Here is a 13,167-nt window from a genome sequence, read left to right as displayed (position 1 = left end):
ACACACACACACACACACACACACACACACACACACACACACACACACACACACACACACACACACACACACACACACACACAGTTTCCGTATCCGCGCTAGACCAGACCGGATCTGCAAACCTGCAAAGGTTGAATCGATCCCAGTCTAGGAAAGGAAAGCTAAGCAGGCCTCGCTGTTCTAAAAGCTTGTATGTATGTAGATCTGTTCTTTTTTCGGCGAGCCGAGGCTCCTCTCCAGTCACCGAGCGCTGCTGCAGTTGTGTCAGTGCGCCGCTGGGAGAGTCTCTCCGCCGCCTCTGTCTCCACGGCTCCCCTTTTCCGCAAAGAAAAGAAGAGAGGAGAATTAGGTCCCGGGGAAGCAAGCAAGCGAGCCGAGGAGGGAGGGCCGCCCGCCGCCATTATTGGAAAGCTGGAAAAACACTTTCTCACAGACAGACACACACACACACGCAACATATTGATCAATTGATATAAGGACATGAGCGATTTCACTTACATATTTTTGGGCGTATTTCGGGCCGGATCGAACGCTGCATGCTATTGCAGCCAACTCGCCGCTACCCCGTGCACGAGCGACACCGTATTGTTGTATTCAAGAGACACACAGCAGAGGCACATTAACAATGGACTGAATATAATGATTGAAAAGCAACGTGGTGTTGGACCTAAGGAGGAGACGCTGCTGAACTGAACCACATCTCTCTCTCTGTTACTGTGAGGAAATCTGTCAAGAAAAAACAAATACGATTGACCCAAGAAGCTGTTTTATTGCTGGCTAATAACGCAGTGATTCATCACAAAGAAGGAAAAAAAATACTTTTTTTTAAACAAGAAAATACGGACAATCCCACCCAGGATCAGCGGTAGTCTGATTAATAAATACACCATGCAAAAATAATCTTATTTGACTCTACTATACAAGGGGAAGAGCCACAAGAGTATATTCTGCGGTCTTTTCGTGCACATCAGGCGGCGAGGAGGGCTGCGGCAACAACCGGCCTGACAGATGCAAGGGAAGGAGAGACAAGGAGAATCATGCCATGGTATGTTGAAGACTGTCACTTAATAACACCGTCTATCTAACGTTCTCTTAACATCGAACAACACCCCATGCAGACATATCCGGAAAGTATGCGAGCGTTCTTATAGTCCACCACCATGGTGAGAATGCAGGGCGAGGTGGATGGATCATAGAATTCATTCTGTTCTGTGGTGTAGACAGAGAGGCCTGGCGTGGTCTGGTCACTCCACACACACACAGCCCAACATCCACTCCAAAGCCTGCGTCCTGCGTGGATATGCTTTAACAAATCGGGAGTTTGAAGTAAAACGCACGAGCCAATTAGTTTCGTTGTAAAATGAATAAATAGTCGGAAGTGAGTACGTGTTGGATATCACGTCGACGTTTGCAAATAAGATTAGAGAATTAGCCTTTCGTAAAGAACTTGTTAGTTTGTTAATGTGGGGGGTATCAGCACAGGCCTAGCTCAGCTGAGCGGTATCATGGACAAACCCATGGTGGTTTTGACCGTGACATTACTAGACACAATAAAGCTGCGTATCTAATTTAATGTGACCGACCGCTTATTCATTACATTATTCGCTAATACTGTACACACTTTTGGGCATGATGAATCTGCACTTTGTACTGTTCGTCATTCTGCTCGTCATTACTCGTACATCATGAGCTTATTGTTGTTGAATGAAGTGCACAGCTAAAAGTGGACACTGCCTGCCCAAACGAGTTAATTTGCAGGCCGTTATATGTATAACCTGGGCAAGTGGGCATAGATTCTACAACAAGTGCCTAGAACCACATTGAAGACTGACCACTCGCATGGTGACAAACTAACAGTCAATTAGCTGATCTGATATTTTGTAAATTCTGGAATAAAATAATACAATCATATCCTATTGATTTGGGTTCAAACTGGGGACTGAGACAGATGGCTTTTGGTTTCCAGACTTACCATTTAGGTGGGATCGAGCATTGCCATCTGGAAAAAACACCACTCCCTTCATATTTCTCGATAGGAAATCTTGTTTATCTTGGGATTGGCAGTGGACTCGAAATATTGCAGGAAACTCAGTCCACACTACAAGCTGTAAGATTCTATTATTTATTTAGGCCTAAATAGTATATATATATATATATATATATATATATATATATTCTGATCCATAGCTCGAATGCCTTCGGCAGCAAAGGGCATTAGGGCTATGGACCAGAGCTATATGCATTACACACACACACACCCCAACCAACATTTCAACAATTACAGAGCATCAGATTGGGTTCTGTTTCTGCCTCATTTAGATCCCTCTGTAGATGTTTATCTGTGATTCATAATCAGATCCACAGTCAAAAGCAAACATGATTGGCAAGTTGTGCCTGGAAGTCATCCACAGCCTGCTTAGCTTCATTCACAATGGGAGGATATAAAAAGTCTGTTTTCTCTCTTCCTCGTTTTGCAAAATCGTATGGGAAAGGACCGCTCCAGAAAGGACAGCTCCGAGACTAAATAACATATTGTCTCGGTCATCTTCCTACTTGTATTGATCCTGAATTACTTACCAATGCCATAGGGTCTATTTTGCACAAATGCCCCAGTTTCCCTAGCAGATACTTCACAGGTGTTACATATAGGCTACTAATTAAAGGACGACTTCACCACTTTTCAACCTATCTAAATTGGTCCTCACTAATATTCATGATAAAAAAAAAATTCTGGCCCCTTTTCCACCAGGGCTTTTTTCCCCACCTAATATTGAACCCGTTTTTCAGAGTGTTTCCACTGAAAATGATTTGCTTCACAAGTCATAACCCTAAAAGTTGGTTCGGAACTCGAACAAAAACATGGCCCCCGGTTCCGCCAAGGTTTCAAGAATGTAGAACAGATCCAGTTCTAGAACCAATTAACCAAAGCTCTTTTGGTGGAAAAGGTGCCTCTGTGTCTCATAGGAGGGCTGTGGGCAGTTCAGAAACCTGAGAAATAGGATCCAGCAGGGAAGCACTCAGATCTCAAAGCATTCTACCGGGTGCTGAACCAGAATTCGTACAGGTGAGAGGAGATGAAGTTCGCACACCAGGTCTTGAGCGCCCACAGCCCTCCTATGAGACACAGACAGAGTAGAACAAATATTGTGCTATTTTATATATACATTAGTGAGGACCAATTATATGAAGATGGGTTGAAAAGTGGTGAAGTGTTCCTCTAAAAGGCTCTGTTCCATTATGGTCGAACAGAAACGCTGAGGCCAGGTGCTGCCAATGTGCATATTGGCTCACTGGAAACCAGTGGGTTCCAAATGGCCCCGTAGGGGTGTGTAACTCTGAGTGTACAAATGGACCCTTCCGAGTCGATTTAGTTCCATCTTGTACACAAATGGACCTGTCCATGTGTACACTCTCAGAGTTATGGGGGTGCTTGAAATTAAAGTTTGAGAACCACCACTGTACACTAAATGGAACAGAGCCTTGTGAAGGAAGTAGGGAAGGAGCCCAGAAGTAGGAAGAGCTATTATGTGTGCATAGAGCCATTCAAGTCCAACTGACGGAGCAGTAACCAGCCAAATTGCTTCCCTGACATGAAGTCACTTAAAGGGGCATTAAGTCTGGCACAAGAAATTGGGTGCATACTGCATAGTTGCATACGGAAATTCGCACTGAGCGCACTGGTGTTCCCTCTTGTCGTTCATTTATCGTTTGCTTATTCAGTGAGCTCGGTGCGTTGTCGTTCAAAAACCTAGTGTGCTGCACCCCGGGTGTGCTGAGGGTTGTTCAGTGTGAGTGCATCACTGCGTTGTCTCGAGCACTCCCCGGAGTCTGGCAGCTGTCAGGCTTCTTTTGTTTAAAGTGGGAAATTTGGTATATAGTCTTTTTTTTAATTGGCCTAAAATATTGTCTATGTATACATTCATGAATCCACTTGCTGTCGGCATTGAGCAATGTTTTAATAGGGGTTTATATGTGACCATACCATTAACATCCTCCTATATAAGGCAAGATTTTCAAAATGTCATTATGCTTTATGTAGCATGGGACATGTCAAACTAGGGGGGTTTCATGATTCTGAATCCATTTCAAGCATTAGTTTTCCCAAAAATGTGCTGACCTCATCACATTTGTGATGATTGCAATGGCCGTTTATAGACTAATCCAGGAACGGGTCTCATGGTCGAAGCTTACGTATTTCCTGTAGGCGGATTCGACGTAGCTGCGGGGTTTAAACCCTCACCAGGCGCACCTCTTCTACTACAGTGAACGGCAGAGTGACTGATGTTAAGTCTGCCTCAAACATTACTCTTATACCTGCTTTTTACTAACACTAACATTACAAAGATGCCCAGAACATCGGGATGAACCTGTGTAGTTTATGGCTGCTCCAACAGTAGTGGCAACATTAAAAAAAAAAAAACGTAATGTCAAAATATCCACCGCGGTGGCTGAGACCAGAGCCATAGAGTAATGGTTGAGACAAAGCAGTGAAAGATACATAACGTCAGTCTTAACCAACACCCAATCTTTCTGTTTTACACAAGGCTGCTGTACTTTATATACCTCATACTTTAAATGCTTAGTATGAGCCGGTATAAAATACAGCAGCCTTGTGTTCATAAAACAGAAATATTGGGTAAGACTGACGTTATGTATCTTTCAGGACCTTTCACTGCTTCGTCTCAACCATTACTCTATGGCTCTGCTCTCAGCCACCGCGGTGGATATTTTGACATTCCGTTTTTATTAAATATTTTATGTTGCCACTACTGTTGGATCAGCCATAGACTACACAGGTTCATCCCGATGTTCTGGGCATGTTTGTAATGTTAGTGTTAGTAAAAAGCAGGTAAAAGAGTAACGTTTGAGGCAGACTAACATCAGTCACTCTGCCGTTCACTATAGTAGAGGTGCGCCTGTTTAAACCCGCAGCTACGTTGAGTCCGCCTACAGGAAATATGTAAGCTGCGACCATGAGATCCGTTACTGGATTCGTCTATAGCCCAAGGAGTGTTTTTTGTGCAAAACTAATGCTTGGAATGGATTCAGAATCATGAAAACCCCCTAGTTTGACATGTCACATGCTACTTAAAGCATAATGAAATGTTGACATTTTTGCCTTATAGGCCATAGGTCCTATTCATTTTATAGGGGTTTATATGTGCCCATACCATTAACATCCTATGGCATAGGATGTTAATGGTATGGGCACATATAAACCCCTAGAAAATAAATTGCTCAATACCGACAGCCAGTCAGCAAGTGGATTCATGAATGTATGTATATGTATATAGACAATATTTTAGGCCAATAAAATAGAAATATATATATATATATATATATATATATATATACTAAATTAAAACAACTAAACTAAACAACCCGACTATCGGGGACAAAAGCTAAGCTAGCAAGTAGGAATGCACCGAATGGGAAATTCTTGGCCGAAACCGAATAGCCTATAGGAAACGGTTGGCCGAATACCGAATAGCCGAATATGATTAATATTATATAATTTATTTTATTTGTACCAGTATTTGTACCATTGCTGTCATGGCCATACCAAGTTTGTTGTAGAGCTACACATTGATAATGGCCAAAAGACATGATTACATTTTGATCACATCATCACAATAAAACAGTAGGTTACGAAAGGTAACCTCGGTTCTTTGACTATTCGGTTTTGGATCTAAAATCAACCGAACTGAATACTGAATATTCGGCTATTCGGCCGAATAGTTCCGGACTTCCGGTGGCAGAATATTCAGTGCATCCCTAGTAGTAGCAAGGCAAGCATTTAGTACATCACCATACAAGTGTTCATCATTTTCCTTGGTTAAAATTACCAGCTTTAACTCTGTGACGTGACCGCCCAGCGAACTAAAAAAACTGAGCACATTCCCGATGCGCATATCCGCAAACGCAACTATTATTTCATTTAGTTAACCCCCTGTGTTGTTCATTAACAGGGTTTTTTATTTTATGTTTGCTCAGTTACACACACACACACACACACACACACACACACACACACACACACATTCTCAGATCACAGTCACTGGATCAAAGGTGCTTGGTATGATTTTTTTTGTTTATAAGTATTGAAAACTAACTGTACCAAAGAAACTTGGATATTATTTGTTAGTATGTTCCTCTTTTATGTGCACATGTTAAAATAAGTCAGAGTTGCACAGATCCACAGACAGTGGACTGCTATTAAGCACTTCTCTCTTTATTGCTCTGTTACATTTAATAATATTCAACTTTTGTTTCTACAGGAAAAGGATTTGCATTACAACTGATTCATTTAGAACAAATACTAATATCTTGTTTTTGTTCTTTGCTTGTATTTGACAGGGTCAGATCTGCGTAACGAGTGACTGCACACATTCTTCTGCTGATTAAAGTTGGAAGCCAATAGAAGACATTTAAATCTCAAACTAAGACACCGTGCATAAGCTACTTTATGGACAAACGCTCAAGTTTATTCTCCAGTACCGCGCCTGTATATAGCAGGATGAATGTCACCAAACGATGATGATGGCAAAAAAGCAAGATGCACGAGGAGTACCCCTTTACAACCTTCTCGTCGTTGGCTTGTCGGGAACGGAGAAGGAGAAGGGCCAGTGTGGCGTCGGAAAGTCCTGCTTGTGTAATCGCTATGTTCGGCCGAGTGCCGACGACTTCTATTTAGACCACACGTCAGTGTTGAGCACCAGTGACTTTGGGGGGCGGGTGGTCAACAATGACCACTTTCTGTTCTGGGGAGAGGTCTCCCGGGTCCTGGAGGACGGGCAGGAGTGTCGGCAGCACGTCGTGGAGCAAACCGAGTTCATCGACGACCAGACATTTCAGCCACATCGTAGCACCGCCATGCAGCCCTATATCAAGAGGGCGGCGTCCACCAAGCTGGCTTCAGCAGAGAAGCTCATGTACTTCTGCACAGACCAGCTGGGCCTGGAGCAGGACTTTGAGCAGAAGCAGATGCCCGAGGGTAAGCTGACGGGGGACGGATTCATGCTTTGTGTCGACGTCAGCCGTGGCATGAATCGCAACTTTGACGATCAGATGAAATTTATCACTAACCTATATACGCAGCTTAGCAAGACTAAGAAGCCTGTCGTGCTGGTCCTCACCAAGTGTGATGAAGGAGTTGAACGCTATATCAAAGATTCACATACGTTTGCTATTACTAAAAAGAGTCTTCCCGTGGTGGAGACATCTGCACGCTCCAATATCAATGTTGACCTTGCCTTCCTCACTCTAGTACAACTGATTGATAAGAGCAGGGGCAAGCACAAGATCATTCCTTACTTTGAAGCCCTCAAAATCCAGAGTCAGCAGATAGCTTCCGCCAAGGATCGCTATGAATGGCTAATCAACCGTATTGTGAAAAATCACAATGAAACCTGGTTAAACACCAGTCGACGCATGAACACCTCTGGAGAGTACAAAGAATATGTCTTTTTGGAGGGCACGGCAAAATGCAAAAAGCTTTTTCAACAACATGTCTACCGCCTGAAGCAAGAACACATTGAGAGGCGCCGTAAAATATACTTAAGCACTCTTCCTTTAGCTCTTAGTTCTTTGGTGCCCGACCTGGATGAAATTGACCAGCTGAGCTGGTCTGGAGTACAGAAGGTCCTGGAGTCTAAACCGCACTTTGCCCACTGGTTTGTAGTTCTGGAGGATTCACCATGGGAGGACACTTCTCACATTGACAACATGGAGGATGAGCGTATTCCCTCAGACCTGCTTGAGACTTCAGCTGCAGAAACTATATTTGATGCCCACCTGGAACATTTGCGTAATGAGTGCAGGCGGGCAGAGATGCGCCAGGAGTTTAAACGCAAGCTGGCATCCTCACCGTTTGTCACACCAGGTAAGCCCTGGGAGGAGGCCCGAAGCTTTATCATGAATGAAGAATTCTACCAGTGGCTGGAGGAACAAGAGTACTTGGAGCTCTACAACCGCCACCAGAAGGAGATAATCGACCATGCTAAAGAGGACTTCCAGGAACTGTTGCTGGAATACTCTGAGCTCTTCTATGAGCTTGAGGTGGATGCCAAGCCAAGTAAGGAGAAGATGGGTGCCATCCAAGAGCTTTTGGGGGAAGAGCAGCGGTTCAAAGCCCTCCAGAAGCTTCCAGCCGAGAGAGATGCTCTCGTATTGAAACATATCCATTTTGTCTATCACCCTACCAAGGAGACTTGCCCCAGCAGTCCTCAGTGTGGAGACTTTAAGATCGAACAGCTCTTGGCTTTGAATTTCCCCACATGCTACCCCTTTTTTGATATGAAAACTCATTTTGGGGACACAAAGGCTGATCGAATTAACCTTGTGATACTGGGAAAGGATGGACTGGCCAGGGAATTTGCTAATGAGATTAGGGCACTCTGTACAAATGACGACCGCTATGTTCTGGATGGGAAGATGTACGAGCTGACACTGCGGCCCATTGAGGGCAATGTGCGACTTCCTGTGAATTCCTTCCACACTCCCACCTTTACCCCTCATGGATGTCTTTGTCTGTATAATTCAAAGGAGTCCCTAGCCTATGTGGTCGACAGCCTCGAGAGGCTTAGGGAGTCAACGTTGGGTAGAAGGGACAGCCAGTTGGCTCAGCTATCGACCTCTCTGCTTTTAGTCACTAAAAGGGGGGTGGGGTCATATTCAGATATTGGTGGAGAAACCGCCTTAAACCTGATAACACAGGGTCAGCAGATTGCAAGGAGATTGCAAAGTAGCTTCTTAGACCCGGCCTCCCCTGGTGTGGGCTACGGCCATAATGTTAACGAAATGCAAATCAATCAGGTGTTGAGGGGCCTTCTGGACATCAGGAGGAGCACATCTTTCTGTAGCAGCTCCCCTCCCTTGCCCCCTGAACCTCTGTGTCTCAGAGACTCACCTCACCAGGCCAGTGCAGAGGCGGACGTCCGCATTGTCATGTGCATAATGTGCGGAGATCCCTATGACAACGAACAGCTCATTTCCCCCTTCCTAATGGCGCCGCATTGCAGGCCGATATCAAACAGCGGCACCTCCGTCATGCTAGAGCATACGGTCGGAGGACACAAGCTGCTCATAGAGCTCTCTCTGCTGTCCTACCACGCCTCCTTCTCGTTGCGGAAGAGCAGGTTGGTGCACGGCTACATCGCCACGTACTCTGTCTGCCGAAAAGCCTCGCTGGAAACCCTGTGTGCGTTCCTCTGCGAGGTTCAAGACATCATCCCGGTGCAGCTGCTGGCCGTCGCAGATAGCCAGGCGGAGCTGACCGACAGTGACTATGCCCGCGAACAGTTGATCCAGGGAGAGGAGCTCGCCCACGAGATTGAGGGTCGTTTCAACAGCGTCGTGTGTGGGTCCGGGGGAGTGGTGGGTGGCCTGCACAGGCTCGAGATGTTCCAGCCTTTCCTGAACGAGGTGGTGGAGAAACGCAACATCGTGGAGGCCACACACATGTATGACAATGTGGCCGAAGCCTGCACCACTGAAAACGTGTACTCCCCACGCTGTAGCTCTCCCAGTCCCGTCACGCTGTTCCTGGATTCCGAGGACGACGTGGAGCCATCTCCACCATACTACGACGGTGCGCTCACCTCCCACGGCGGAGGCTTCACCCTGCCCGATCTGGACTCCAGTGACATCTCCGTCATCTCTGACATCAGCTCCTTTGAAAACAAGCTCAACAACAAAATGCCCCCGCAGGTCAGACATAAACCCACCGTCACCTTTGACTTCCGCAAGTCGAGCCGTAGCCCGTACAGTGACACGATGGGCCATCGTCGCTCCCTGCCCTCTGCCGTTACGTGGGTGCCTGCTGGAGACGGAGGCTACGACCCCTCTGACTACGCCGAGCCCATGGATGCCGTCTCAAAACCACGGCCAAGCAATGAAGAGATAATCTACTCAGTGCCACACGATAGCACACAAGGCAAGATCATCACCATTCGCAATGCCAACAGGATGAACTCCAACGGCAATGGCTCAGATAGTGAAGCAGACAGCAGCTCCCTGGAGCGAAGGAGGAAGTTCTCAGCTGCAGGAGTAAAGCCTCGCCTTTACCGTGACCGGTCAAAGCGCCTCGGCAAGTTCAGCAGCTTCCGTACCAGCTTCATAGGCAGTGATGACGAGATGGGAGTTCATCCCAAGTCCAAAGATGACGACTTTGGAACCTTGAAAGGAGAGAGCCTTGTTGAAGAGAGTGAGGACCCCAAAAAGAGGAACATTCTGAAAAGCCTGCGGAGAACAGCTAAGGTATGTATGCCTCCTTTAACTGCTAATGATATACATTACTGTAGTTTATATTACAGTGTCAAAGAACAAAGGCATCTCTTTGTACTTACTTATGTGGGTATATTATTCAATGTTTCTGTGTAATAGTTGTACCTCATACTGAGTCAAAGTTGAGGGAAGGACTTTGTCTTGCAGAGTGTTGATGAATTTGGCATGCCTCAGTGCTGCCAGAAATGGTAACCGCAAGACATTTTTCAATCCAACAAACTAATGAGTGCCACTCAACACAGATTTAATTTACATTCACGACTGCATCATTTATCTTCCGACAGAAAACGAGAACAAAGCCCCGTCCAGCTATTCCCAAGCCCTTGGAGAGCAGTTACTTTGGGGTCCCACTTGCAAATGTTGTGTCCCTCGACAGACCCATCCCATTATTTATTGAGAAGTGTGTCCGATATATTGAGACAACGGGTAAGCTGTTATTTTCCTTTGTCCCCCTTTTATGTGCAATGCAGTTACATTCATGCATACAAGAATGCATTATTAAATTTGCATGGCTATTACAGATGGCTAATTTAAACATGCTCTTTCTCAATAGTAAACAAGTCTATCCATGATGCACGATCACACAGTTCTGTAACTGTAGTGGGTCATTTTCCTATATAATACGTGTTTTTCCCCTCTCTCCCATCTCTGCCAGGGCTCAATACAGAAGGTTTGTACCGGGTAAGCGGAAACAAGTCAGAGATGGAGGCCATGCAGAGACAGTTTGACCAGGGTGAGACACCGATCATTATATATATATGGACAGGAAGGAGACTGGAATTTGTAACCTACAGTCAATTTGTAACCTACAGTCCAACCAACTGCAACTGATGCTTATCCTTTCTCTCCTCCTTTCACCACCACCTCCTCCTCCTCCTCACTATGCAGACCATGCCCTGGACCTGGTGGAGAAGGACTACGCCATCAACACTGTGGCCGGAGCCCTGAAGAGCTTCTTCTCCGAGCTGCCTGACCCACTGGTGCCTTGTGCCCTGCAGGTGGATCTACTGGATGCTTTCAGTAAGAAACCCCCCCCCTGATGTTGGCTGGAACATTAAAACTCTCTTTAGGAGAGTAGTGGAGATTAGAATTGGTGATCTCCTGCTTGTTTGTAGTGTACATTGATCCCAAGGGGTCATAGCAGCACCGCAGTAGACGTGACACACGGATACAGGCAACTACAGCAATTAATTTGCTTGTGGATGCACTGACTAAACAAAATCCTGTTACAGTGACCATAAAACATCTTATCTTAAGTGTAAACTAGATACAAGATCAGGTAGCAATAGTGAAAAATAACACAACGAATGCAGTCTTGCTAAGCAGGTGCTTCGTTATGATGCTAGTGTTCACCACAGAAGACAAAGAAATTGTTTGTTTATGTTAACCCATTTTTGGCGGGAACCCCTTTTGGTGTTAGCATCATGTCATGATTTAGCGATTGAAAAATAGCAGATCTACAACGACTGACATAGAAACATAGCTTTTTCAGAAAACTGTCAGGGTGTAGTTTAGAATCTGATCTCAGGTCAAAATGGCTTAACTGAATTGCTACCAGCACGAAGGACTGACGTCGTTCAGTCTTTTTATCCAGTGACGAGGAGTCTGTCGTGGAAAGTGCTCGCTTGTGAGACAATTACTGACTGGTTCATTTTGGTATATTAGTTTTGGCTTCCCATTTACTGTGAAGGCGTCTCGAGCCACATTGCTAACTTCAACCATCCTCTGTGTGTGCAGAGATCAACGACCGGGAGCAGAGGCTGTACACCATGAAGGATGTCCTGAGGAGGTTCCCCAGGGAGAACTATGATGTCTTTAAATACGTCACGAGCCACTTACACAAGTGAGTGCCGTCTTTACGTCTAGCGTCACTCCCCGCATGCATTTCCATCCCCTTTCGTTGTGGTTTTTGCTGATGTGAATATATTTCCCCTTCCACGTCGTAGAGTGGCCCAGCTGAACAGGTTAAACCTAATGACCAGCGAGAACCTGTCCATCTGTTTCTGGCCCACCCTCATGAGGCCAGACTTCACCACCATGGACGCCCTGACCGCCACGCGCACCTACCAGACAATCATCGAGACCTTCATCCACCAGTGTGCTTTCTTCTTCTACAACCAGCCCCTCCTCGACTCGCCCACGGGCCTCGCCGGCCTGCCGGCCTCGCCGACCACCACGCTCAGCGGGAGCTCGGCCTACTCCTGCTACCGCTCCTCCCCGCCGCACACGGCGGCACACTTCAGCCCCCTGCAGCAGTCCTCCCCGCCCACCACCCCCCAGTCCCCGCTGCAGTCCCTGCTGCCCCCGCTGCACCAACACCCCCACCCCCACCACTCCCCCGCCGAACAAGAGACACTGTGAGAAGACAATGAAACCACGACGTGCCCACAACGATGCTGGACCTTACCTCCAACACACACACACACATACTGTACAAACACACATGCACACTAAAGACACTACTTTTTTTTTCTTCCCCGTTGTGGATAACGCGGACTATGGAGGTATGAATCGTGCAGCGTCTTGAGAAACCTTGCCACTTAAACCTGACTTGCCACTTAAACCTGACTTGCCACCATTGCTTACATATGTGCCAGGGCCGGCTACCACGGCGACTTGACCCTTCTCTGTGCCCTCTGCCTGAGCCCCGCCCCCCCCCCCCCCTCCCCCCGACAGCCTGGATTCTGCCAACCGGGCAGTGTAGTGCAGAAAGGGGGGGACACGAGCTGTAATACTGTAAACACTAAGCTTCGCTTTACATCAGCCTACACGTGTAGTCATGTACCCAAGAAGTCCAAACCTCCATGTCAACCTGGAAGATATGATTTGTGGCCTCCATGTTATCTGTGTATAAACTATTTTTTTTTTCTTCTTCTTTTTTTT

General features: G+C 46.2%; 1 protein-coding gene across 1 annotated transcript; it reads left to right on the top strand.

The window, feature by feature from the left end:
• The first annotated feature begins 215 nt into the window (after positions 1-215).
• LOC310871392 (rho GTPase-activating protein 35-like) lies at positions 216-12,775 on the top strand. The gene is made up of 7 exons (XM_083782880.1): positions 216-1,045; positions 6,358-10,257; positions 10,569-10,710; positions 10,940-11,017; positions 11,173-11,304; positions 12,022-12,127; positions 12,231-12,775. Exons 2-7 carry the CDS (start codon positions 6,535-6,537, stop codon positions 12,643-12,645), a joined length of 4,596 nt encoding a protein of 1,531 aa, XP_083639006.1. The 5' UTR covers positions 216-1,045; positions 6,358-6,534; the 3' UTR covers positions 12,646-12,775.
• Positions 12,776-13,167: the final 392 nt, after the last annotated feature.

The sequence above is a fragment of the Protomyctophum parallelum genome, assembly GCF_964188405.1.
Source record: "Protomyctophum parallelum genome assembly, chromosome: 1".
NCBI classification, from domain to species: Eukaryota; Metazoa; Chordata; class Actinopteri; order Myctophiformes; family Myctophidae; genus Protomyctophum; species Protomyctophum parallelum.
The sequence above is the reverse complement of the archived record's forward strand: the minus strand, read 5'-3'. Positions and strand labels throughout refer to the sequence as shown.